General features: G+C 35.1%; 2 protein-coding genes across 4 annotated transcripts in view; both read right to left on the bottom strand.

The window, feature by feature from the left end:
* Positions 1-2,896: 2,896 nt before the first annotated feature.
* LOC142342616 (ribonucleoside-diphosphate reductase large subunit-like) overlaps positions 2,897-27,398 on the bottom strand; it is a 95,582-nt gene continuing 71,080 nt past the window's right edge. The window contains exons 1-8 of one of the 3 annotated variants that reach the window (XM_075394034.1): positions 8,874-8,988; positions 8,297-8,484; positions 7,388-7,525; positions 6,780-6,973; positions 6,282-6,458; positions 5,670-5,902; positions 4,894-5,097; positions 2,897-4,530 (exon numbers count right to left, since the gene is read on the bottom strand). In XM_075394034.1, the coding sequence (XP_075250149.1) occupies positions 3,188-4,530; positions 4,894-5,097; positions 5,670-5,902; positions 6,282-6,458; positions 6,780-6,973; positions 7,388-7,525; positions 8,297-8,482 (2,475 nt within the window). In that variant the 5' untranslated portion in view covers positions 8,483-8,484; positions 8,874-8,988 and the 3' untranslated portion in view covers positions 2,897-3,187. Of the gene's footprint in view, positions 4,531-4,893; positions 5,098-5,669; positions 5,903-6,281; positions 6,459-6,779; positions 6,974-7,387; positions 7,526-8,296; positions 8,841-8,873; positions 8,989-27,398 lie in introns of those variants that run through there. The other 2 variants (XM_075394033.1, XM_075394032.1) reach the window with 2 other exon arrangements.
* Positions 9,784-26,113, bottom strand: LOC142342948 (malignant T-cell-amplified sequence 2-like). The gene is made up of 3 exons (XM_075394627.1): positions 25,906-26,113; positions 19,435-19,578; positions 9,784-10,034 (listed from the first exon to the last, which is right to left on the bottom strand). The coding sequence occupies exons 1-3, from the start codon at positions 26,111-26,113 to the stop codon at positions 9,784-9,786; spliced, it is 603 nt and encodes a 200-aa protein (XP_075250742.1).

The raw sequence follows: 27,398 nt of genomic DNA, 5'->3' as shown, positions 1-27,398 counted from the left end.
CTAGATTAGAGCAGGTTCCTATTTTTACTGAGATTGACCTACAGTTCAAGAAAATAAGCTTAAGCTGGGTTAATGTTCGAAAAATTTCGATAAGTTGTTTTCAAAGTCTTAACAGCCATTAGATTCAATGGCTTTCAACGGAAGTCAACAAATATGCTAAGTTATGCCTCTATAGGGAAAAAAGATGTTCTTCATTCATGAGACGTCAATAAGACATCACAATAAGTCTTATGACTATGAAAGCAACAAAAAAAACAGACAAAAACCATAAACCCATTAGAAAAATGCGAGAAAATATCGGAGCCATTAAAACCATACACTTTTCTCTGCAAACGTTATCTATGATCCGCTGAGCATCTTCTCTAAGCCAATGGCAACTTTCAATATAATGATAATGTTAGAGAATTTGGTTCCTTTTGAATTGTTATAAAGGTTCAAAATAAAGATTCTCTAAAAATTTTCAAATAAGTTTTAAAAAAATCAGGAAAACCCGTGGCATAGAATTTAAAAAACTCATTAGTTAGAAGATAAAAACTCCGGCCAAAAGATTTATAGATTTATGGTTGCAGTTAAAAAGAGCGGGCTCTTGTTGTGACTTCAACTGAGTTGCAGTTCACAAAAATAAGTTTAAGATCGGATAATGTTCAAAAAAACTTTTGAATTTTTTTAAAAGTCTTAACAGCCATTAAAATCGATAGCTTTCAACGCAATTCTATAAAAATCCAACTTTGTATTTCAATGAGAGGACATACTTTGATAATTTTCATTCATAAGTCATCATTAGGACGTCACCATAAGTCTTAAAACTATTAAAACAACAAAAACATGCAAAAACCAAAAACTCAGTAGAAAAGTGCGAAAGTGTATCAGCCATTTTAACCAATTTTTTCCATGCTTCATTGAACGTCTTCTCTAAGCCGATGGATATTATCAATATTAGGATAATGTAATAAAATTTCAAAAGGAACCGAATTAACGAAAAAAAATATCCAAAAACTATAAAAAAAAAATATGAAAACGAATGGCATTGAAATCAAAAAACAAATAGTTAGCAGATAAAACCACTAACCGGATTAATCTTGGATGCAGTAGACAAACTGGGGTCCCTGTTCTTACTGAGACTGATGTACACTTCTTGAATATAAGTTTACAATCGGTTAATGTTCAAAAAAAATTCGAAAAGTGATTTTCAAAGCTATAACAGCCGTTATTTGTCCACTCGAAGTATTAGATATTTTCACCTAATTCTCATGAAACCTATTTCACTTTTAGTCAACAAATATATGTCATAGGACTCCGAAAAAATAGTAAAATCTCAAAAAGGAAAATCAAAACTTCCTTAAAAATTACGAGAACTCACAAGTCGAAGCCAAAAAAAATCAGCGATTACTTGAAAACAAGTTTGTTTTCCTTTGGTCATCATTTGAATGTAAAAAAGGTTTGTATTTAATGGAACCTCGTTATTGAAATTGGCTATTCTCTAAGCGACTAAGAAAGCAAAAAATGTGAGAAGTTTCTTAAGAAAACAGGAAATTGATATAAATTTTTATTTATAGTAAATTTCGCTCTGAGACCAAAACTAACCTTTTTTATAGCCTTTCATGCATTAGCAACACAAAATTGTTTCAAATAGAATCGCGAAATGTATTTTTAACAAAACACTTTTCTGGGAACAATCTTGAAATTTTTCAAAATTTCGCTAAAAGTGAATAAAAGCATGCCAAATATGCCATGTTCACACAAAACATTAAACTCGATAACTCCTCGAAAAATATAAAAAAAATTTAGATTCCGAATTCTAGGCGAGCTTTCTAATGATAACACTCATTTCTACGATGAAAATATTGATCGGCCAAAATTGTCTGAACAAAAAAACCCATTGTAGTATATAGTTCCTCCCCCCACAATGGAATCGGAACAATTAGCCCTTATGGTTAACAGCTAATACCATTGAAGGGATAAAAGTCATCAAGTCTCTCAACCGCGTACTCCTTTGTGGTGACCACACAGAGGATGGTGGCACAGTAAATCAGCGCTGAATCAGTATAGATACATTCTGTTTTTCAGGATGGCCAGTACTCTGTTTATGTCCTAATTTACACTGACCGGTCTTGATTTTTGAGTAAAATTTACTACATGAAAAATAATAAGCTCAGCATAACTCCCGCCAACAAGGTTTGATTTACTTGCGATTCAAACTTCCGCGAGGGAACTTGTAACAATTAGTTTGCGTACCAGGTTGTAACCCCTAAGCTAAATGGGCTTTTTGGTAATTGCCTGCAAACTAGCTTATATATAAGTAGTGTGTATACTACTATAGTAATTACAAATAAGCCAAAAAATTAAGATATTACTCTGCTCAGACTTAATTTTGGGGTATGAAGAATGTTCAGACTGTATAGGATAAGTTTAGCCTGCGCTAAATCCATGACCTCAGATAATCATAATGAAGAACTGCACAATTTTAAAAAACTCTGGAGATGCAATGTTTCGGACCTGAATTAAGTTTTTACACTTGAAATGTGCTGGTTCAGCGCTGAAAAGTCCGGGCAATATAAAACTGTATAAACAGTTATCAGGAAGTTGTTAGTTTTCGTTTCTGCCATAAGACGTTTTCAAAAAACGAAGAGTTAACAGTACAGGGTTTTTCTGCACACGCAACGTTGCTTTCGACCAACAATTACTTTTCGAATGAAACCGCGCAGTAAACAAATAAACGAGACCAATATTTCTGCGCACAGATAACGCAGTTTGTATTAGGCAGTCACCTCATTGTCATTAAATTGAGTGGTTCAAAACAAACAACACTGGACTTCTTGCACGTCAGATTTTTTTACACATCAGATTTTTTGCACGTCAGATTAGATAGTTCGAACTCTCAAGAATTCTAAAACTGTTTTTTTGAGAAACATTGAATTGCAGTCAATCGAACTATATTGCACATGAACGGAAAATTACTCGCAACAGATTCACATTGCTCAAAACATCGAAAGGACAAACTTCCTTTCAAAACAGAAAATGGAACAAGTAAAAAGTATCACAATTAAAAAGTTCACAGTTATCAAAAACAAGGTTACCGACTCAGCAATTATAATCGACTCAACTCGTAACATTAGGTTAAAGTACAGTTGCAATTTAAAACAAAGTCTTCGAAGTTTGACGAATAACAAGTTTGAAGAAGGGAAACTTAGCCGCTGCACGATAAGCAAGCTTCTCGATTCTCGAGTGAACAAAGCATATCGCTCAAATCCTTTGACGCTTTCGGCTTGGCTCGTCCGGGCAGAACATTCTCCTTACCCGCGTCCTCTTTAGTTTCATTCTTAGACTGCAACTTCTGTTTATCTACTGTAAACTGGATCGGGTTCGCTGCAGGCTTCGTTCGCAAGTAGTACATTCCAGTCTTAAGTCCAATTCGCCAGCCGTAGAAATGCATGGAGGTCAATTTGCCAAAATTGGTGTCCGCTAAATGGATATTCAAGGATTGGCTCTGGTCAATATAAGCTCCTCGATCTGCAGCCATGTCCATGATAGCTTTCTGGGGAATTTCCCAAACAGTTCGGTATAGTTTTTTGATGTCACTTGGAATTGAGCTCACATATTGAATGGATCCGTTGTTGGCAATGATCTCGTTTTTAACGTCGTCATTCCACAGTCCAAGTTCAGTCAGATCCTTCAGAAGGTGCTGATTTATAATTTGGAATTCTCCAGACAATACTCGCCGCACATACACATTACTCGTGTAAGCTTCAATTGATTCGTTGTTGCCCAAAATTTGAGCAGTTGATGCAGTAGGCATTGGTGCCAACAATAAGCTGTTTCTGACACCGTGTTTGGCAATTTTGGTTCTCAGTTCATCCCAATTCCAAAGACCAGATGATGGAGTCACACCCCACATGTCATGTTGCAGGATTCCTTTGCTCACAGGGGAACCCTCGTAGGTCTCGTAAGGTCCCTCACGTTCTGCCAACTCACAGCTAGCTTCAAGAGCACCAAAATAAATAGTTTCAAAAATGTCGCGGTTCAGTTTTCGTGCCTCTTCTGAGTCGAACGGGAAACGCATAAGAATAAAAGCATCAGCCAGACCTTGGGCACCAATTCCGATGGGTCGGTGCCTCATGTTGGACCTCCTTGCACTTTCAACCGGATAATAATTAACGTCAATGATTTTGTTCAGATTCCTCGTAACCACTTTCGAAACGAACTTGAGCTTCTCAAAATCGTAAGTCTTGTCATTTTTCACAAACATGTTAACTGCAATTGAAGCCAAATTGCAAACAGCCGTTTCATCGGGTGAACTATACTCAACAATTTCTGTGCACAGGTTAGAACACTTGATGGTTCCCAGATTCTGTTGGTTACTCTTTCGGTTGCAAGCGTCCTTGTACAGCATATACGGCGTTCCAGTCTCGGTTTGAGATTCCAGGATGGCATACCACAATTGTTGCGCAGGAAGTTGTTTCCTGAACTTTTTCTTGCTCTCGTAACTTTCATACAATTTCTCAAACTCTTCACCCCAACAGTCAGCGAGACCTAGTGAAGAAAACGGGCACGGTAAAAAAAACGGCGTAAAAGCAAATTTATTGATTCGTCAATTTCGACTGTTCTTAATGGTGTAACTTTCACTCAAAATCCTAACGTTTACTTATATTTGATGAATTCTTTTTTATCTTTAATAGGGACAATTCTGCTGCTGTTTCTTATTACTTATTACCCGAAACGTTAGACAAACAAGTGACATCAGAAAACTGATGAACACTGCATCATCATAATGCCCATCAAACTTTTGCACCAAATAAGTCAAATAGCATATGAACAAGTGTTACTAAATGTGGACAAGCAAATGTTTCAAGTGGGAGCTCCAACAGAATATTAAATGAAAAGCTAACGACTGACCTGGACATTCATTTGGACACATGAGAGACCACATTTTGTTCTCCTCCACCCTCTTCATGAACAGATCTGGGATCCAGAGGGCGAAGAAGAGGTCACGTGCTCTGCTCTCCTCTTTCCCATGGTTCTTCCTGCAGTCCAGGAACTCGAAGATGTCTGCGTGCCAGGGTTCCAAGTACATGGCAAAAGCTCCTGGTCTCTTGTTACCTAATTCAAAATCCCAAGTTATCAATGCAGTCAGCAAATTATATAGCAGACTTTCTCAAATTTCATCTATTTGTAACGTATTTCATAATTAATGTATCATTTAGATTTTCATATATAATTGTTTTTAATTACATTCTCATGTCATAACTTTAAAATACTACTTCAATTGTGAACCAAACGACAGCATATTGCCATGCCTCAAATCAAAACTTAGACATTTTCTTTTGCACATAAAAGCTACTTTGTGTTCAGGAAGTTATCCTGCCAGCTATTGCAGTTAACTGAAATAGCGACTGTACATGCAATTCACAAGAAAGCAAGATCTCAGCATAAACCACTGACGTCACACGAATTTTTTTCCAAAGACTTGCTCTCGCTGGAGCTTGTGGGTGCGGTGAGGGGGATATTCCCTAAGTCACTCGAGTTGTCAAAACTGTCCAGCAAAAATTCGTATAATAGAAGCCACAAAGCTACACTAATTGATTCGAACTTCGTTCGATGGATTTTAACAAACTAGACCAATGATTCGGACAACTTTAATGGAATCTTATTTCTGGAGTATAATCAGTCACCTCCTTGGTCCACATATCTGGCAGTGTTGTTGAACACTCTCAACATTGGCAACAGTCCATTGCTCTGTCCATTCGTACCAGCTATGTAGCTTCCTCTGGCTCTGATGCAGTGCACGTTTACTCCGATGCCACCTGCCGACTTTGAAATCAAAGCGCATTCTTTCAAAGTGTCGTAGATTCCCTCGATCGAGTCGTCTTTCATTGTCAGCAGGAAACAACTTGACAATTGAGGCCTGAAAATTACAATTCAACTCTTTCGTGATTTCAGCATCCTTCCTGATCAAGTATATAACAGCTTCGTAGCACACACTCGGTGACCTCAACAAATTGCAGTGGCGGTAAAATTACAGAGGATCAATTAACAAAGCTAAAAAACTTCCCTCATCTAAAATCCGCAGTTAGTTAACTAGGAAACAAATCACTCCTAAACAATTCTAATTTCGGACAGTAGTCGAACGCGCATCAAGCATAATGTGTACAGACAAGTATGAATTTGCTGAAACAGACTGGTTTAATTCACTTTATCCTACGAAATAGTTGCTCCGGACTGTAGCCGGCAGCCCCAAATCGAGACTACCACCCATGGAAGATCCAGACAGCTCAAATTTGTACCTGGTTGTTCCTGCATTAAAGAGAGTGGGACTAGCATGTGTGAACCACTTCTCACTCAGGAGGTTGTATGTCTCTATGGCAGCCGGGATGTCCTCCCCATGGATCCCAACAGCCACTCGCATCAACATGTGCTGGGGCCTCTCTGCAGCCTTCCCGTTGATCTTCAGCAAGTAGGATCTGCACAGAAAGACCAAAATTAACAACTTGAACTGTACACTAATTGATTTATAAAAGTATTAACGATGTTATGCGAATCAAAACCATAACTCTATAAATCATTTGAATCGCGAAAAGTATGTCTGCACTCATGCATGAGATTTCTGTAGAGCCAAATTCACGAAATCTATGTTCACAATTTTTAATAGTCTGAGAAATCGCTATCTTCTCAAACTCTGATTCCAAAAAAGACTAAGCCACACACAGTCCTCGGATATTTTTCAGCAAAAATTAATCTATTTAAAAAGAAGTGGAACAGATATACAAACAATGCTTACATACCTTTCGAGAGTCTTGAACCCGAAGTAGTTGTAGTTGAAGTCCCTCTTGTATACAATTGCAGAGTTGAGTTTGTCTTCGTTAGCCTTGATAATTTTAAATGTCTCGTCTGAGATCATTGGACTGTGTCTGTTGTTTTTCGGGTTAATGTACGTGTGCAAGTCAGTAACCACTTCCGAAAAAGATTTCTTCGTCTCCTGTCAAAAAACGTCTTGCTAACGCTGATACTTTTAAAGCTCTATTAGACTTAACAAGGAGGTCATAAGAATTTAGCTAGTACCAATCTCTCAAGTAAATTAGGTGAAGTAATTTTTTGGAAACTGAGCACAAAAATCGTTTGATCAGGTGATCAAAACAATATTTGGTCATTAATTGTTCAAACAACTTACAGATCAAACATATTATCAAAATTTAAACTTATCTTTCTTTCACAGAACTTTTGTACGAACCAGACGCCACGGACCACGTATGACCAAAAAAATATCACCAAGTTAACATAATTCCAGCTTGATATAGATTCAGTTAAATGATGACTGAGTTAAATTTCTTATAATGACCTCACTCCAATTATTGCAAAATCAGGGTCAAAAACAGTTTTATTGAAATGTAACCTTGTGAAGATTGGAGACTGCAATTCTGGCTGCTAAGACAGCGTAGTCCGGATGTTGAACAGCCATAGTAGCCGCAGTCTCAGCTGCCAGATTGTCCAGTTCCACAGTCGTCACTCCAGCATAGATCCCATTGATGACCTAAATAGCCAAAATAGCCAACACTTTCAAAATTTTAAGCCAGTGCAATTTCCATCTTGCAAATGCGTCAACTGTTGCTCATGGCATACCAACAAAGACCAGAACAAAGACGTCTTACTTCAACACTTCTTGTTGCATTTGCCCGACGTTTTAATGTTGCTACTAATCGAAACTATCACTTTCATAAAAACGGCTTTATAAGACAGTCAACATCTTCTAAGCTGTTACGGTTCCAAATTCCAACGGACGTCAGTGTATCAAAATGGTCTCTATTCTGCGTTCTCATCCTCCCACCCCCTCCTTGGCAAAAAATCCACCACAAATATTAGAACGAAAAAAAAAAATACATTTTGCGGCTTTTGTAGATGTGACAGCCTTCAAATAGATTAAGTTTAGGTTAAATTAAATTAATCTTTAATCCATCTTAAAATTTAAATCCATCTTAAATATCCATTTTGAAATCAAATTTTCTCGGGAGCCATATTGGAAAGCATTTCTTCTTAATCCGCATTTTTTAATGCAAGAGACTCTTATACAATTAAACTAATCTTTCTTTCATTTATGTCTAACTGATGTTTTACCTCTGCTGCCGTGGAAAAATATCGTTGCATGACAAATTCCTGTACTTTTACTGTACGTAAAAAGTACTTTTAGTGGGACGTTATTTTCACGAGAATAATTAAAATTCAAAGCTGGTCATCTGCTACCGAGTCGCGAAAGCAAACACCCCCCCCCCTTCCCCCTCCCCTCCCCATTCTACTACACACGTACCTTCATAGTGATGAAGCTGGGATCCACAAATTCCATGTTGAGGTCATAACACAAGTGTTGAACTCGAGAGGTGATCTTGTCAAACATCACTCTCTCCTTCCTCCCGTCTCTCTTAAGAACATACATCTTACCCGGAGTCAACTGGGACTGAGGGACAGTCGAGGTAGCTGCAAGGTTCAAAGGCATCTCTGAAAAGAATGGCATCCTTGAAATTGTTGGATTTTTAGCTGGGTTGTTTGCTATCTTTCGCTGCTTTTTATCTTTAACTGATTATCAGGGCTAACTTTCTCCGGAGATAACAAGGATTAACGAATTAAATTTAAACAATATCGGATCTTATCGTTTTTTTGGTAGACTTTTCTGAATCTTAAATTTAGTGAAGATATTTTAGAGAAATTTTTATTTTAAAGAATTTACTAATAATGTTAGGGAATTTAGTAAAGATAAGATATTTTGAGAAGAGTACAATAAAGGTTCTTTTCACGGTTGCAAAGTTTTAGTTTCAACAATTTTCTCGAAATGGATTCAATTTGCAGTAGTCCTCAAAATTAAGAATTGTTTAGGTCGAGAAACTAACCTGTATGTCAGGATTTTGTAAATTCTGAGCAAATTTGGCCAAAAATTGTATATTTGGAACTGAAAGTAAGACTAGCAAGAGCGAACTGATATGTAGCAGATTTAGCAAAAATGTGAAGTTCTAAATTCCTCTTTCCTCTCTCGGTGGAATTCAAATATTCTACAATTACCTCCGATTTAGTATAATAGCCGCAATTCAATTCGGGGCCAATTATAGGGGCACTCAAAATACCTTATACACAACATGTAGCATTTGTTTTGAACAATCGTTGCAAATCAACAGTCCAATTATAGTCCAAAATAATGTCGCGAGGCGCAATTTAAATTCGAAATCCGGCGCGCTTTTATTCTGCAATATTGCCTCCTCTATTATGCCACTAGTACTTCGCGTCAAGGAATTATAATAGGAGCACCGTCCTCAAAGCGTGTCCTCAACTGGCACAAATTCCTTTTCAACAATAGAGGTGACTCCTAATAAATGTGTTGGTTTAACATTTATATATAAATAAGTGTTTGAGCACCAAACCTAACTCGACCTTAAGTTTTTGAAATAATTATATTGACTCTAATTATAATTGATAACTATGAATTGCTGTAATAACAATTGTACACTGTCAGTCAAAAGATACACAAGCATTAGCATTAAGAAAATGAGCAATGATATGTCCTAATTCCAGTGACTCAAATGAAAAAGACTTTAGTGACAAAATGTCATTGAAACAATCAATTTCAATATATCTAACAGTAAAAACATCCGAAGCTCTAATTATTTCAAAGACGCTAGCTTTTATAACTGCTCCTCATTATAACCGAAGAAACTGACTTCAATCACACACAAAACTGATTTTCAGCAGTAAAACATTAATTAAGACACAATTCAACATTTCGAGCCAACATTTCTATGAAATAAATTAAGAATGAACGTCTTGCAAATACCACAATCCGTCACACATGACATTAAGATTCCTAATTCCATGCCCTTTATTCTGTGTTCTAATCTGCTCGGAGTCTAGAATCATTTTGCCCACTGCCATCGCGTGCTGTTTGCCCTCTGCTGTGATGGCCACTACATCGTCAATTTTTGTGTCTGCTAGAGATCCTCCTGCAGAGGTCAGACCAGGACACATAACGTCAGCTCCTGATAGGACGAACGGGATAGCACCTGTTGAAATTCAAATAAACAAATTGAACTTGAAGTATTTTATAAAGAATTGCGTTCAACATCCATTTAAAACAAACGGTTTAAGACCCCAGGTCAGAACTATAACCTGTTGAATCTTGAACCCACCGAAGAGTAGTGAACTTTAAACTCTAAAATCATACCCGGCTGGTTGCTGGAAAATTGACGTCATTGATTCCCATGACCTATTTGGATTGAAATAAGAATTGATTGTTTTACGAAAATGAAACTGCGCACATTCTGATGGAATTTTGTAGTTAGGCACAATCATAATGAGTGGATCCAGGAATTAGTATCATTAGCAGTAAGCAGTAGACATGGTTACAAAGACTGAATAGAACATTCCGTTTTTCGATATCAATTTTAAATTGCCTCGCTGGGCAACTGCTAACTAAAGGCACTTAGAGCAGAATTAGCGAAGAGGCAATAAACAGTTTTCACGCAAAATGGCAAAAAGCGACAATTTTTTTTAAAAAAAAAATGGGTAGAACCGAAAAAATAGAAAAGCATATAGAAAAGCAAATATTAGAGTTAGAAAAACAAAGCTGTGAAGACTCCGGAAACGACTTGAAGTCAAACCTGACTCCACCGTAGCAAAAAAAAACACTTGTATCACCCATTTGTTCTATAGAAGAACTCAACTCGAAGACGCGAGAGTTAATAAGAAACAAAAACTAACATCGGGCGAATTGCTCGTGAAAGGGGATGATCCAGGATCGCTCTTAAAATTATGCGTATCTGCCGCCTTGAGTATCCCCGAGGTGGATAGGGAACCGTACACTTAGTGCCTAAAGCCCTCAGAGCTGCTCAGACATTTTTGAAGCAGAAGTCAAGTTCAATAGTTGGAGCGAGCGACGTCATTTTTTAGAATGTTCTAGCTAAGAAGTCAAAAACAATGCCAATCAAAATTTTATGCATTAAGAGACACGTTTGCACTATTTGTTTCCAACTTTGCACGAGAGCAATTAAAACTCTAATTCTGAAATCTACTTCTTCGATAACTCATAATCAGAGACCAAATGATTCTGATTTATTTTTCAATGAATTACCCAAAGATAGGCAAACAGAAAAAGCAATACACGCCGGAAAGTGCAAACAATCTTCAAAATCTGTTCAAAAAATCCGGTTAATAAATTTCTGTACAAGTTGCGATGTCTGAAAAATTGTTCTTGATAACTTCCGGTGCGATCTTCGCCCAATCTGTGGCTGTAACTAAGTATCTAGTACAGTTGGTAACATAATCCCTCTAATTGACCTGAATAACCTCACAAAAAACAGAAAAGGGAGACATCAAAAACTGACAAAACTTTATGAATCAATCTTCATAAATTAAAACAGTGAAAACAGTGAAAAGTGAAAATAATACAAACAACAGCTAAAGAGCGTCTAAAATTAACTAGCGAACTTCGACGAAGATAAAGTCAATCCGGCCAGCACAGTTAAAATTCAAAAACTGCTTTGAAAACGCCTCCTGATAAAAAATTCGCTCCCTTAGCAGAAAACAATAAAAAACTACTTTCCACGCTCCAACTCCAAAAATTGCACGAACAAAAACGACCTAAAAGTTGATTTTATTTTTTCAGCATTCCCACCAAAACCCCCAAAAAATCACCATCACATCAAATTGTAAAAATTACGTAAAAAAAGATAAGTGGCTATTAACTAAACAACAAGGAAGATCGGTAATGTGAGATTGCACATAAGGTTCCGACCCCACTCATCCACAATCTTGGCATAATTGTCTATCAAATGAGGAACAGGTAGAAAAACCCAATATTCAAGTCTTTTTCAAAAAAATTGGTGTATGAACGAAAAATAGCCCCCAAAGAAAAACTCAATGGAGTAAAAAATGATGCATTAGATTGATGAGATCTGCCAATATTAAGAAAGCGAGTCAAGACGAACAGCAAAATCAAACAACAACAACAAACATTAATTACAAAAATTTTATTTCCGTTTTAAAAAACAAAAACTTAATAACAAAGTCAAAACAGCGGCGGCTAAAAATGACGTTAAACAAAATAACTTGTAATTCACTAGAAAAGATATGGGGCGAGTTCACAATAAGGCTTGGTAACAATTAGACAAAAAAGATCAAAAACAGTAAAATTGAAAAATTCGCTTATTTAAAAAATCAAAATCAAAGCAATGAATACCATAAATCAACTAAAATATCCCTTTTTTGCAATAAACAATTTCTCAATTATAAGAATTAAGAACTGTCGGTGTTCAATTTTTTATGCGGTTAAAAAGAACAACAAATAGACAACAAGCAAAAAATCAATTAAAACTTGCCAGAAGAACACTCCAAGCCGTAAAGCCATACTTTGGCCCTCAAAATATGTTCTTTTTTCATAGAACCTTCTTCAAACAACAACAGTGTATTATGCATGCGTCTTCTCATTAATGAAACTAGGTAACATGTAGACAAGGAAAAAAAGGCAAAATTAAGTAACTTTTTTTCGAAAAATACTTCCAAAGACATGAAAGCCATTCATTACACAATGAATTATTTAAATAGGTTTGTTTATTCTTCCAAAGGAAGCCCTTGAGACCTGCAATAAACCAGAATATGTCGTACGTCTAAAAAGAACGTCAAATATGACCAAAATCAAAAATTAATTTACGTTTTTTGTTATCAACCCGCGTCGAAGCCATTAAATTCATAGTGAATTCTTTGAAGACATTAGATTTTGTGATACCAATCCCTTTTGACACCGTCTATTGGCAACAATATTGTCATATTTGGCCTTTAATTAACGAGACTGGATAACAAACAGACAAAGGGAACAAAAATCCGAAGTGTTTTTTTTTGGAAAACAATTGTTTTCAAAGTCATGAAAGCCATCAGCAATCTTCTAATATCGGAATATCGGCTCAACTATTCTTCAACGAAAAGCCAATGAGACCGGGTCATCGTTCAGGAAATTTCATACGGTTAAAAAGACAAAGTAAAAAGGAAAGTTAAAGACAAAATTAAAAAATTCAATTAAATTCTTCGAGAAAGTAGTGTCGAAGCCGTAAAAAACCCGTAATCTATATGGATTTTAGGAATGGATCTTTAAGGATTTCAATGTTATCAATTTGGCTTTATGTGATATATGAACTGTAAATAACGTGATAGGATGACAAATTTAGAAAACATGAAAAATAGGCAAAAGACTAAAAATTAAAAAAAAATGTGAAATCTAGTAGTATCAAAGCCCGAAAACCATCAGTTCAGGCGTAAAACCGCAATAAACATTGAATTTGAATTCAATAGAAAGAAGAAGCTTTCTTTCATTGCTGACGCAAGAAGTCAAATATTTTCAAAAGTCAAAATGACCATAAGTTTTCAAGCAATAAACAAGATAAATTAATTTGGAGCTAATTAGGAAGCCACTTGTACCTATCACCAGTGAGCTTGGATTTGAAATGTTCTGTTACTTAATTAATATAAAAAAGATCGAATTTTTAAAATAAAGACCGACTGATTACAATCGAATTATTTTTGGATTGTAACAGTCCTAGATTGGTCCAAAACTATCCCTTCTAATGCTGTTTGTCCATTAAGAGCAGTTAATTTTTCGAATGTCAAATACGTGTTTCGTTAGTTAAAAAATCAAAAATAAATGCTGCGTTTTTGATAATCAACGAATAAAAACGGCAAAATTTAAATTATAGAGCACTCGCAACGGAAGTTGAATTCGAAATAGCCCCTTTTTGAGTCCAGAAAGTTTGTGTTAGTGGTGTTGCGTGTGCACTTCCTGCAAATTTAATCAAAGAAAACTAACTCTATTTTCTCAAAAGTTTAAACATCGATAACTCCTGTAAAAAATGAAAATCAACAAAATCTTTTCAATTCCATATTCTACGCTGGACAAGCTTTCTAATGATACCAGTCTCAACTCTCTACGATGAATATATCGATCGGCCAAAATTGACTGAACAAAAAACCCATTTGAGTATATAGTTCCTCCCCCCTCAAGAGGGGTCGGAACAATAACGAAAACAAAAAACAAAGCGAGAAAAAATTAAAATTTCTTTCTAAAGAAACTTAAAAGCAGATACTATTCTCACTTTTCAATAATAATGATCTAAGAAGGGGCTATCCTAAGTGCAGTTTGATGTAGGTGTAGTTGAGATGAGGGTTCGTGGAATGGGATGAGTTGCAGTTCGAGGGAGGTACTAGAGGGGTACATCTAGGTGCGGGGGCAAGGGGGTTGATTAAAGGAGCAAGAGAGGGTTAAGGACCTTTGACAAGTTTTCACCTCCAATCCAATAATTCCAACGGTGAAAACTCCAATTACTATACATAAGAAAAATCTTAATTTTATTGCAAAAGGTTCCAAAACAAGGTAATGCTAGAAGACAAAGTCAAAGTTAATTGGGGAACAGATTCGGATAACTATAACGACAAAATGGAGTATGCCTGATTAGTCAGATAAAAAAAACCAATTTTAGGCAAACTCTCTAGTCTCAAAATTCAATTACATTAAATTTCCCCTTTAAATATTTACGGATATATGGGATTTTCAGCATAAACAGGAAAAAGAATATAAGAATATAACTAAGTATTATTATTATATAGCCTAATTGTTGTGATAAGTAGTCTCCAATCTCACCCCTTATAATTAACTATGTTTCAGTTCTCATTCTTCATTACGTAACCTTACAGGCCGCCCTTTTCCGGTAACCCTTATTACCGTGGTTTTAGATTCTGGCCAAAGACATTTTTATTCAAAATACGGTGACAAAAAGACATCAACATCAACAAAAAGACATCAACATCGACATCTTAATTTTTCTTGTATTTTGCCCCACTGGTTCCATTGGTACAATTTCTTTCATCCAGTAGCAGCGGCACTCGTTTAAGTCTAGCGTCCACTAGCTACGTAACCATACAAAGCTAGCAACATCAAAATGGTTGAAAAATTGATAACATTCAGAGCAAAATTTGTTCACCGAGCTATTACTGCTAAGGTCATCGAGGATTTGGAGCTGCAAACAAACAAATCTAGATCTAGACAAGGCGGCTCGGTAATGTGCGATGGCACATAAGGTTCCGACCCCGCCCATCCACAATTTTGACATAATTGTCTATCAAATGAGGAACAGATAGAAAAACCCAAAAATTATTTTTTGCGAATACCAAAAAAGCCCGTCTTTTTCAAAAAATTCTGTATGAACGATAAGATAGCCTCCAAAGCAAATAACTCAGTGGAGTAAAAATTGATGCATTAGATTGCTGTAATATGTCAACATTAAGAAAGCGAGTCAAGACGAACAGCAAAAACAAACAAAAACAACAACAAACATTAATTACATCAAAAAAATTTATGTCCCTCTTAAAAACTAAATTCAATAACAAAGTCAACATACCGTCAGATAAACCTAAAACTAAACAAAAATAACATATAAATCACCAGAAAACATATGCGACCAGTCCATAAAAAGGTTTGGTAACAATTATACAAAAAAGAACAAAAACAGTAAAGTAAAAAAATTAACTTATTTTTTTTGAAACAGTTAACTTCAAAGTAATAAATACCATTAAGAATCAATTAATATTACCACAAATTTACGATTACCACTGCTTCTATAGAAGGGCATTAGGACCTGTCCTTATTAATTTTTTAAAGCGGCTAAAACGAACAACAAAGAACAAACAAAATTTCAATTGAAACTTGCCAGAAAACGCTGTCAAAACCGTCAAGCCAAATTTTGGCACTCAAAATATATTTGATACCGCCTTCTTCAAACAGCTATAATGTAGTACGTGGCCATTCATTAGTAAGACTAGGTAACAAGTAGACAAAAAAGCAAAGTGCTAAGTATGTAATACTTTTATTTTTTTTTTTCGAAACAAAATTACATTCAATGTCATGAAAGGCATTAATTACAAAAAGAGCTATTTAAATAGGGTCGTTTATTCATGAAAAGGAAGCCCTCGAGACCTGTAATTATCCAGAATATTTCTTGCATCTACAAAAAGAACGTCAATATGACAAAAATCAAACTAATTTACTTTTTTTTGTGAAAAACCGGTGTCGAAGCCAGTAAGGTCATAACAAATTCTTTAAAAAGATTTTGGGACACCAATCCCTTTTATTCCCTTGACACCCATAATGTCATATTTGACCTGTAATTAACTAACGAGATTAGGTAACAAAAAGAAACATGAAAAGAACAAAATCGCGAGGTTAAAATTTTTTTTTTTAATTTTGGAAAATCATGGAAGTCATGAAAGCCATCAGCTATCTACTAATATCAGAATATCGGTTCTTCTATTCTTCCATGAAAACGATTATGTATATCTTTCAGGATTTTAATATGTTCAATTGTGCCTTATTCTGAATGCTAATAAGGTGACATGAGAACTGTCAATAATGTCATAATGTGACAAAATTAGAAAACGTGAAAAACTGGCAAATATCAAAACAAACAAAAATCTGAAATCTTGTAGTATCAAAGCCAGAAAACAATAACTTCAGGCTTAAAACTGCAACCGAGAATAAATGTTAAATCAGTAGAAAGAAGAAGCAGTCTTTCTTTGCTGACACTAAGCTGGAAGTTGAACAAATTAAGAAAAAAATAGAGGAAAAGTTAATTAAGCCATTATTTATTGAAAAGTCAATTATTTTTAAAGAAACGACCGTAAACTTTCAATTAAAAAACTAAATGCATTAGCTTGGAGCTGCTTAGCAAGCGAATTGGTTGGACCTATCACTCCTGAGCTTTGATTTGATATGTTCTGTTCTTTATTATTAAAAAAAAGTCATTTTTTTTTTAAAAATAAAAAGACCGACTGATTACGACCCGAATTTTTTGGATTGTAACAGTCCAAGAATAGCCCAAAACTAGCCCTGCTAATACTTATTGTCTGTTAGGAACAATTGATTTTTCGAATGTTGTAGATATAGATAATTTGTCAGTTGAAAACTCAAAATAAATTCTGCATTTTTGATAATCAACGAGTAAAGTTAGCAAAAAACGGCAAAGTTTTAACTACAGTGCACTCTCAGCGGACTCTGAAGTAGAAGTAGCCCCCCTCTGAGTCTACAAAGATTGTATGAGTGTTGTTTGGGGGTGTACTGTCGGCAAATTTAATCAAAGTGGACTAAAGTAGCTTATTTCGTGCTGTTTTTGATGAAAAAGGCTAAATTTTAAAATGTTTATCCAGATTTTTTGACCAAAAAAATTAAATCAAAACAATCAACAATGCTTGTTCGTCTTCAAAAATAAAATCAACGACACTATTCTTAAAAATTATAACAAATTTTAGCAAATTGACGAAAATTTAGGCAAAAATTCCGGAAAATGTGAATAAAAACAACGTGAATTCACTCTTCTTTTCTGAGAAGTTTAAACCTCGATAACTCCCTGTAGAAAACGAAAATTAACAAAATCTTTTTAATTCCATATTCTACGCTGGACGAGCTTTCTAATGATACCAGTCTCAACTCTCTACGATGAATATATCGAGCGGCGAAAATTCACGGAAAAAAAAACCCATTTGAGTATATAGATCCTCCCCCCTCAAGAGGGTCGGAACAAAAACCCATTCGTCAGAGGCAACGACGGCAACTAATAACCGGCAGCAGGCACGCTCAACAATTTTTACCAAGTTAACCTGGAACAGACTCGTATAGCCTACAAAACGACAGCTGCTTCTAAAACTGAGGTTTCACTTATTCACGAATTTCTAAAATCAATATGCTATTAAGGCCAATAACTTTGAGTAAAAATAATTGGACAGCCCAATTCTACTTAAGGTGTGCAGGTTGTCTTGCTCAAATTCAAGGCACAGCAAAAAACGGAAAAAGCTTATTCGGAAATCTAAGAAAGCTGCGTCAGTTTCCCGATGTCTGCAAACAAGCCGCGACCAAACAAGCCGAACGCATTCAGCAGTAATCTTTGGCAAAAAACAACCGCCAAAAATTCTGTTACAGTGTAGGATATGAGGCCTAGTATGTGAGAATTGACTAAAAGTGCGAGAATCTTCCTTCACCTCAATATTTCTGATTGCTCAAAGCATCTTGTGCTAGTGTGATTTTGCTATAACATGTCTAACCTACTTATCTCGTACAATAACCGAGGTCTACCTAGCTTAACCATGACTTACCAGGCTTTATTTCTCGATAACCGAAAGTGCGTCATCCTTACACTTGTCCAGACTTCAAAGAATATCTCACGTTGATGAAACTGCTTCCATTACTCCCGACACGATCCGAATGACAACCTTTGATTGCTATTGACCACAAAAAAATCAACCAACAGGAGACTCTTTAAAGTGACCTTGATTGCGCTGTATTAACAAGAAATTCTAATTTACATTGACATTAAACAGGAGAGGATCAGATAATCTTTGATTGTTTCAAAATTCAGCGTCTACACATTTAAGCCATTTTTAGTTCATTTAACAATAATTGTCATAGTTTGCTGTTAAATTGTTGCGTAGACTTTTCATCCATGATAACAGCTAGTGCCAGATTAAAGAAAATTAGGTTCCCACCAAAACTTTCCTGGCGGATGACAAAAATATCTTTCTTTTCCCGACCTCATAAAAAATTTAGTTCTTGATCAGATCCGCTAAGTTATTGTAAGTTCACCCCTTGCGTAAATAGCTCTACAGGCCAATTGTTATAGGAAAAATTCCCCATTTGCGAATAAGATGCAGACACAAATTTTAGTAGAGGGTCTTGTTTCTCCACCTCTTCTGGACACAGAGGTAGGTATTTAACGAGACATCAGTGGCATACTTTCGAAAATCCGAAAAACGCATGATTCAATCAAGCACCTGTTAGTTGTAAAAACGTTTCCTGAAAAGATTGCACAGTAAAGAATAACAAAATTCAGGTGCAGCAATTATTTCTGTCAACTGCAAATACGGAGAATCTAAATGAAAAGCAATAGGAAGACACGAATTTTTCGCATAGAAGCCAGAAAACAATATTCAGTTCATGAAATAATGAAAATGTAGAAATTACGCGAAAATTTGAGACAAATTACTACACGCATTAAATACTTAATACGATGTTAATCAGAATTTTAAATTTCTTAGCGATAGCTGAAAGTTTAAAAATATATTTTCTGCGATGAGACCAGACGATCCTATGAACACAATCACAAGAACACTTGATTGCAATCGGTCAATGCATCATTAAAAACGTGCTGCCCCAATCTACGTTTACAAGATTTCATTACGCTAGTAAAAAAAAAGCAACATCTCTAAAAAAAAGCTACATTGGCTAAACTACTTCGGCATTTCATGCCCGTTAATTGGGATCAACCATGCATATAAAATGGACTCTGGCAAAATATACTATAACACCTGTCCACCTAATATTGATTTGAATATATGAGGCGCCCAGCTATAGGACAATAAATACAGAATACCCACCTTTATCCACCTGTTGGTGTGTGAGAATGCATGGATACTGATGGATTAGCTTCAAAGTTGGAATCCACCGTCTGTCTATTTTGAATTCCTGTTGAACTTCTTTTGACACTCGCTCGTCTTTACTCGTGAAAAATGCCGGCTGTCCTGGAAAATAAAAAAATATGTACTTCATTGGAAACTAAATGCAGTAAAGACGTAAAATTTCGGGGATGAATCAGCCATGTTGAAATCGGTAAAGACAATCATCGTTTAAACATCAAGTTACATCAGCGGAATGTTTCAGTCAAAATCACAAAAGTAAGAAGTGTACAAAATATACATATGTGCTGGCCGAGACATATGAAGGTGTAATATTTTGTGGCAATTTAAGAAACAACTAATTTTTAAAAGCTGATGTGTTCTATAAACACAATTCTCTCTTAAAAACACAAACCAGTCGAATATTTTTTTGGCATTTCGAGCCTAACATGCAAAAATTTATTCATCACTATTCTGAAAGAAAACGACATGCCAGAGAAAAATATCAAAAGCGAATCCAGACGCAAATTCTAATTATTTTTATATCTTTAAGCCACTCATGCGAAGTCGAACCTTCAGAAAGAACAAAGCAGCAAATATTTCAAAGCAGCAATATAACTAAAGAATTCAAAGCAGCAAATATTTGAAAAAGTTTTCATTATACACTTTAGCTATTTTTAACATTAAATTTTGTACTCGTGAAAACGTACGAGGAACGTAAACCGACTAACGTTGGATGAATTGCTCTCAATAATAGGCGGGGCTTTTCAATTTATAAGTGGAGTGCCTTAAAACGTTTTATGGGTGCAAGAAAAAAATGACCCCACAGGTGTTCGAATACCGGACCTCCAGGATGCCAGTCGGACATCTTACCCACTAGGCTACAATGGCCGATTCACTTTCTCGCGTAATCACTTTTTAAAATTGCTACAATTAAACAAGCTGCATTTCAGTATTGGAGCTACTTGATCACTAAACAAGAACTGGAGCGTGAAATAGAAACCCAAAAAATTAAAAAACAAGCGCAAAGCTAAGTGAAAGGGCCAAAACGTAAAACTTGCTGCCAAACTATATTCCTCAATGCTTCTAAATAAGAGCCTTTAAAGACAGCTTTTCGCGTTCCTGTAAATGTTTCTTTAAATTGAAGACCCAATTGTTTCTTGAGCTTGAAACTATACTTCAAAGTTTTTTTGAAAGACGAAAAACTTTTTTTTCAGTTCCTATCAGTTCTTTAAAATTTGTTAATTTCCTCTTTATTAAATAAAATACTTAGAAATTAGAAATTAACAAATTTTAAAATGAACTGAAAAAAGTTTTTCGTCTTTCAAAAACCTGTTTTAAATAGTTTCATGCTCAAGAAACAATTTGGTCTTCAATTTACAGAAACATTCAAAATCTGGAAAAGATTAGTTCGAAGAGCAATTTCGAAGTGGAAACACGAAGTGAAAAATTAAAAAAAAGAAGTGAAAATTATAAAGATTTGTAAAATTTGAAAACGTACAAGGAACGTAAACCAACTAACGTTGGATGAATTGCTCTCAATAATAGGCGGGGCTTTTCAATTTATAAGTGGAGTGCCTTAAAACGTTTTATGGGTGCAAGAAAAAAATGACCCCACAGGTGTTCGAATACCGGACCTCCAGGATGCCAGTCGGACATCTTACCCACTAGGCTACAATGGCCGATTCACTTTCTCGCGTAATCACTTTTTAAAATTGCTACAATTAAACAAGCTGCATTTCAGTATTGGAGCTACTTGATCACTAAACAAGAACTGGAGCGTGAAATAGAAACCCAAAAAATTAAAAAACAAGCGCAAAGCTAAGTGAAAGGGCCAAAACGTAAAACTTGCTGCCAAACTATATTCCTCAATGCTTCTAAATAAGAGCCTTTAAAGACAGCTTTTCGCGTTCCTGTAAATGTTTCTTTAAATTGAAGACCCAATTGTTTCTTGAGCTTGAAACTATACTTCAAAGTTTTTTTGAAAGACGAAAAACTTTTTTTTCAGTTCCTATCAGTTCTTTAAAATTTGTTAATTTCCTCTTTATTAAATAAAATACTTAGAAATTAGAAATTAACAAATTTTAAAATGAACTGAAAAAAGTTTTTCGTCTTTCAAAAACCTGTTTTAAATATAGTTTCATGCTCAAGAAACAATTTGGTCTTCAATTTACAGAAACATTCAAAATCTGGAAAAGATTAGTTCGAAGAGCAATTTCGAAGTGGAAACACGAAGTGAAAAATTAAAAAAAAGAAGTGAAAATTATAAAGATTTGTAAAATTTGAAAACGTACAAGGAACGTAAACCAACTAACGTTGGATGAATTGCTCTCAATAATAGGCGGGGCTTTTCAATTTATAAGTGGAGTGCCTTAAAACGTTTTATGGGTGCAAGAAAAAAATGACCCCACAGGTGTTCGAATACCGGACCTCCAGGATGCCAGTCGGACATCTTACCCACTAGGCTACAATGGCCGATTCACTTTCTCGCGTAATCACTTTTTAAAATTGCTACAATTAAACAAGCTGCATTTCAGTATTGGAGCTACTTGATCACTAAACAAGAACTGGAGCGTGAAATAGAAACCCAAAAAATTAAAAAACAAGCGCAAAAACGGTCCAAAAATTTTGCTTGAAAAACAGATTTACAATAATTGCTATGTTTAATAATTTTTCAAGTCAGACATTAAATGCCAATTCAGGCCAGCGAAAAACTCAAATTTCATTAATACTTGGAATTATGCTCCATTATTGCACACAAATTGCACAGAAAACTTTTTAAAATTCAAAATCTGAACACTGTTGTATAAAGGTTGCACAAAATTGTTAGTAAAAAACTAAGTTCACTTTCTGTGAACGTGGTTTTCACTAACAATGTTTTGCAACCTTTGTACAACAGTCGTTCAGGTCGGACTTTAAAAGGACGAAGTTACGATGATACGGTAAACGATGATACCCTTGTATCCAACAGAAAGCATTTCAAAGTAAACTCCAAGCGTTGCCAACTTTTAGGAGCAAAGTTTGCTATTTCTCATAAGTTTTTTGTTCACTAAGTTCTTGTTACCAATGATAAAACACGGTGACTTGTAGACAAAATTTATAAACAACCCTCGTATTGACAATGTCAGGTTTTTTTATCGCAACCAATTAAATTGAACGTAAGTTTGCAGCACACCCTCGATTGATTTCTTTGATGATACAAAAAAATTATCGATTCGGATCACAAATAGCACAAACAGACAAGAATGTTGAAATCCTTCATCAAATTAAACATGGAAACCCAAAAATTGCTAGCGGAAAAATGATCGATATTCTTTCAAATACCAAAGTTTCAAAACACATTATCTACAGAAACTTAGCAAGACACTGTCACTTTTAGACTAACGCAAAAAAAACTGTACGCATTAGCCTATAATAAGCAGAAAGTGACATTACCCAAAGAAAACATTTCACAAAGAGTAAAGCTGTTATCAGTGTTTCACATATCCAGACACTCGGCGTTGACAATAAAAAAATTTATTAGTGGCCATTTACAAGAGTAGGAGCAATGGTGGTTTACTCTTTGCTCCACAAAAGATATTTTTTGAAAATTTTCGAAAACAGCAACAACATCGCGTGTTTCCTCAATTGAAACCCATAAGTGGCACAACCAATCTGATTGTCAAATTGGCTTTGTGTTGTCCATTGGCAAATATCAAAAACGCATAGAATTGCGCAACGGGCGACAAAAATGTACTGAAATAGAATGAAGCAGTTGTAAGGCCATTGCTGCTGACAAAAGCCATTGCTGCTGACAAAGGCCATTGCTGCTGACAAATTTGGACAAAATGGGCACACATTTTTCCGAAAAAAATCGTCAATTTTGATATTTCATTAGCATTGTGGTACAATTAAATCGCTAAAAAATCGCAGATGAGCCATCAGCGAGATTTTAAACGTACTGTTTTGGTCTTGAACTTTGTAGTCACAATTCGTGGGTAATAATTTATTTTTTTGAGTTATTGCACTGTGGCTCCATTTATGTCTAACATTAAGAGGAAATAACTCCGTTTCACATACAATACACAAACAAACACTCATTCTTACACCAATACGAGCACACGAAGTACACAAACAAACAAAACAAACATTTGCCACCAAAAATGTCTTTCGGTCATCCTGTCTTTACCCAAGATTCGTTACTGTTCAAATAAATCAGTCTTCATTGTTTTTTTTTGGAAACCTAGGTGTGGACTTCCTAAGACATATGTATCCTAAATTGTAAAAATGATATTAAGACTTAAAATGAACGATTAGGTATTCGAAATATTTCACCATTATTTTGATGCTTCTTGAGCATAATCGGCCTATCCGTTGTTAAAATCTCGCCAGATGAGTTATCAAGTAAATTTAATAAACACAATTTTGGTTTTGAATTAACGCACACTACCTCTATTTTCGCGATCGTGTTTCAGCGAAACTCAATTACACGAGGTTTTGGACTTCTTTAAAATCGCAATTTGTACTTTAAAACTGCAACATTTTTAAAACCGCAATACTTTTCTACTTTTAATGACTTTTAATTCTACTTTTCCACAAGGAATGTTTCTAAATTGCCATGATTTCACAGTTTTGCACTGTGACTATTTGCGTCTACCAGGTACAGGAACGCGAAAAGCTGTCTTTAAAGGCTATTTAAAAGCATTGTGGAACATAGGTTGGCAGCAAACTTTACGTTTTGGCCCTTTCACTCAAATAAAATACAAATACTCCTAAGTGAAAGGGCCAAAACGTAAAACTTGCTGCCAAACTATATTCCTCAATGCTTCTAAATAAGAGCCTTTAAAGACAGCTTTTCGCGTTCCTGTAAATGTTTCTTTAAATTGAAGACCCAATTGTTTCTTGAGCTTGAAACTATACTTCAAAGTTTTTTTGAAAGACGAAAAACTTTTTTTCAGTTCCTATCAGTTCTTTAAAATTTGTTAATTTCCTCTTTATTAAATAAAATACTTAGAAATTAGAAATTAACAAATTTTAAAATGAACTGAAAAAAGTTTTTCGTCTTTCAAAAAACTGTTTTAAATATAGTTTCATGCTCAAGAAACAATTTGACCTTCAATTTACAGAAACATTCAAAATCTGGAAAAGATCAGTTCGAAGAGCAATTTCGAAGTGGAAACACGAAGTGAAAAATTAAAGAAGTGAAAATTATAAAGATTTGTAAAATTTTCAACCTGGCGATACATAAACTTTCTGTCCCTCAAATGCTTATCTATTTCATTATACTAGAGGAAATTAGTTCGAACGATCTGCTCAAACGATATAAAGCATGCAAAAAAGATAAGATTTCCATCTTTACGTCTCAATAATGAATTTGGTTGATTTGTGACCATTTCATGCAACCGCTTTTTTCAAGTCTCCAAGATTTTGTAACTAGTGAAATGGTTAGTTCTGATAACCCTATAAATTAAAAACGAATAGTCCTCTATAGTCCAAAAACTCTTATCAATAGAGAAAAAAGGTTCAAAAATTTTTACTCAGAAAACAGAGTGATTTTTTTTGGCAATTTTTCGGTCAAGTATTTTTAATTGTTAAGTTTAAGTCTTGAAACTGTAAAGTATTGCTTGTGACAAATCTACATTTATCCTAACTATATGTACCACAATTTTTTTCCGTTTGTTTTATCGTAAATTTCCACAACGCTATCCGTCCCCCCTCCAGCGATGATTATTTTTCCTTCCCAATTTTGCCTTCGAAATTTTAACGAGTTCCCCTTTTTCATATTTCTGAGAAATTTTTGTATAAATCAAAACTAGATCCTGAGGGCTACAAAATAATGTTTTTCATATTTCTCTACGATAACAAAAAGTGAAAATTTGAAAGAAAAAGTATTTTCGCATATACATTCCCCCCATTTTAAAATGTTGGAACACTAAGCCACAGTTTTAGCAGCAGAGAGCAATTGAGTGAAACAAAACCATTGTAACGCTCCTTTTAACTTGAAGGCCAAATTATTAGAATAAGCATGCAAAATTATGCTAACTTGATTGAAAAGTGAGGAAAAAATGAACAAAATCGAGGAGCTGAAGAAACTGGCCGAGAAAAAAGCTTCGGAGCAGATATTTTATAGTGTACCATCCTGATATTTTCACATGTCCCTCAGCTGGGCTCAAATACACTGTAGTTAAAATAAAATGTGGTTCCTGACATAGAGAGGCCCGAAAGACAATTCAAAGCTTCATCCGAACAGAACATTCGGATGGTATCATTTGTTTATCACAATGGGCACTTGAACGTATAGTCCCAAATGAAAAGGGGTCGGATTAATTATACCTTTATTCAGATAATCCTTGTAATGTAAACCTTACGTGTTGAGAATGTTGGTTTCAGATAACTTAAGAATCAAGAGGATATTTAGCAAATTAGGTTTTTGAGTTAAAATATTTAATACTAAGTAAATGATTATTTACTGACCTTTAATCGCAATAACTTGTGCTTTGGCGTCACTATTCCTGACAGACACGTAATGAACACTGTCTTCATTCTTCGGCCAAATGTCATTCATATAGGGCACAATGCCTGGATAATGGGCCTGGACATAAGCCCTAATCCGTTTCCTATCACTGCTGTTCAGTTTTGTGTCAAGAATGAAGTCTTCTAAGGAGTTCTTTTTGAAAGACATTTTTTCAAATTAATCTGAAATATCTAATTGTTTTCCATATGAAAAAGAATGGATATCTGTTTAATAATGCACATAAACAAGGAAACAATTGCAGTTGATATCTCCATAAAATTCGAAGAAAAACGAATAGAACAATCGTTCGGAAAACTCCCAGACATTCAACAAATAATCAACTCTTCACGGCCAATATTTTAGACATGTCACAAAGTTGAACCCCAAGCGAAGTCTTGAAAACATTTAATGGTCTATGTTCAAACTTACGGATAAGTCTTGCAGATATGGAGCAATGCGGAATAAACATTGCCAAGGATATCAGCACAATAGATGCTCAATTGCATGTTGGAATGTTTGCTTCATTTTCATCATTACGGGACAAAGTGTAAAATTTTTGTCCCTTCAAGTTAGAATATAGTCTCCCATAAAGTTGAAATAAGCGAACGTTCAAAAACGTCAGAAACAGGCAATTGAGCATCAAATTGGCCATTTTAAAGTCAACGTTTTCTCCATTAAGCTTCTACGCATCATTTTCTACATGTTTTAAATTTGAACTTTGACCTTTGAAATCTCTCCAATGGCTTTTGAAACGTTCGCTTAATTCAATTTTATGGGACACGCTATATAGTCTGTCCCATAAAGTTGAAATAAGCGAATGTTCGAAAACGTCAAAAACAGGCAAGTGAGCATCAAATTGGTCATTTGAATGTCAACTTTTTTTTTATTAAGCTATCATTCATCAATTTTTTGTTTAAAAATTGAACTTTGATCTCTAACCTGTGGCTTTTGAAACGTTCGCTTATTTCAACTTTATGGGGGACACGCTATATATAGTCAGTCCCATAAAGTTGCTAACTATCGAACGTTTCAAAGGTCAAAGTTCAAATTTAAAACATGCAGACATCTACCAAGACCGCCCATTTGCATGCCCCGAGCTTTTCGAACGTTCACTTGCGTTGCAGCTTATGGGACTTACTATAATCAAACGTTTCAAAAACACTGTCCACATTTGCTCATTTGAATGCTCAATTGCATGTTATTTGTTTTTCGAACGTTCGCTTATGTTTAAATTTATGATAGAGTAGTATGTTTACTATGAGTTCTCTTCCGCTGTTCAAGTTTTCAGACACGCTCAAACAGATCAGACAGACGCTAAAAACGTGACGTCTGCACAACTCACAGGTCATTTTGCCAGTAACCTAGTAGCTTGATGATAGTACAACGCATCATTTGATTTCGATTTTCAGTCTCCTGGTGCTCAAGTATATTTCAGCAGATAACTTCATAAAAA

Source organism: Convolutriloba macropyga, chromosome 7 (genome assembly GCF_964194025.1).
Source record: "Convolutriloba macropyga chromosome 7, txConMacr16.3, whole genome shotgun sequence".
Taxonomy (NCBI): Eukaryota; Metazoa; Xenacoelomorpha; order Acoela; family Convolutidae; genus Convolutriloba; species Convolutriloba macropyga.
This window is presented reverse-complemented; position numbering and strand designations above follow the sequence as displayed.

Coding starts and splice junctions, on each gene's coding strand:
- LOC142342948 (XM_075394627.1), bottom strand. CDS start 26,113: ATGTCTTTCAAAAAGAACTCCTTAGAAGACTTCATTCTTGACACAAAA. Junction 19,579..25,905: donor ACAAGTTATTGCGATTAAAG/GTCAGTAAATAA, acceptor TTTATTTTCCAG/GACAGCCGGCATTTTTCACG. Junction 10,035..19,434: donor ACACCAACAGGTGGATAAAG/GTGGGTATTCTG, acceptor GAATTTCAACAG/GTGCTATCCCGTTCGTCCTA.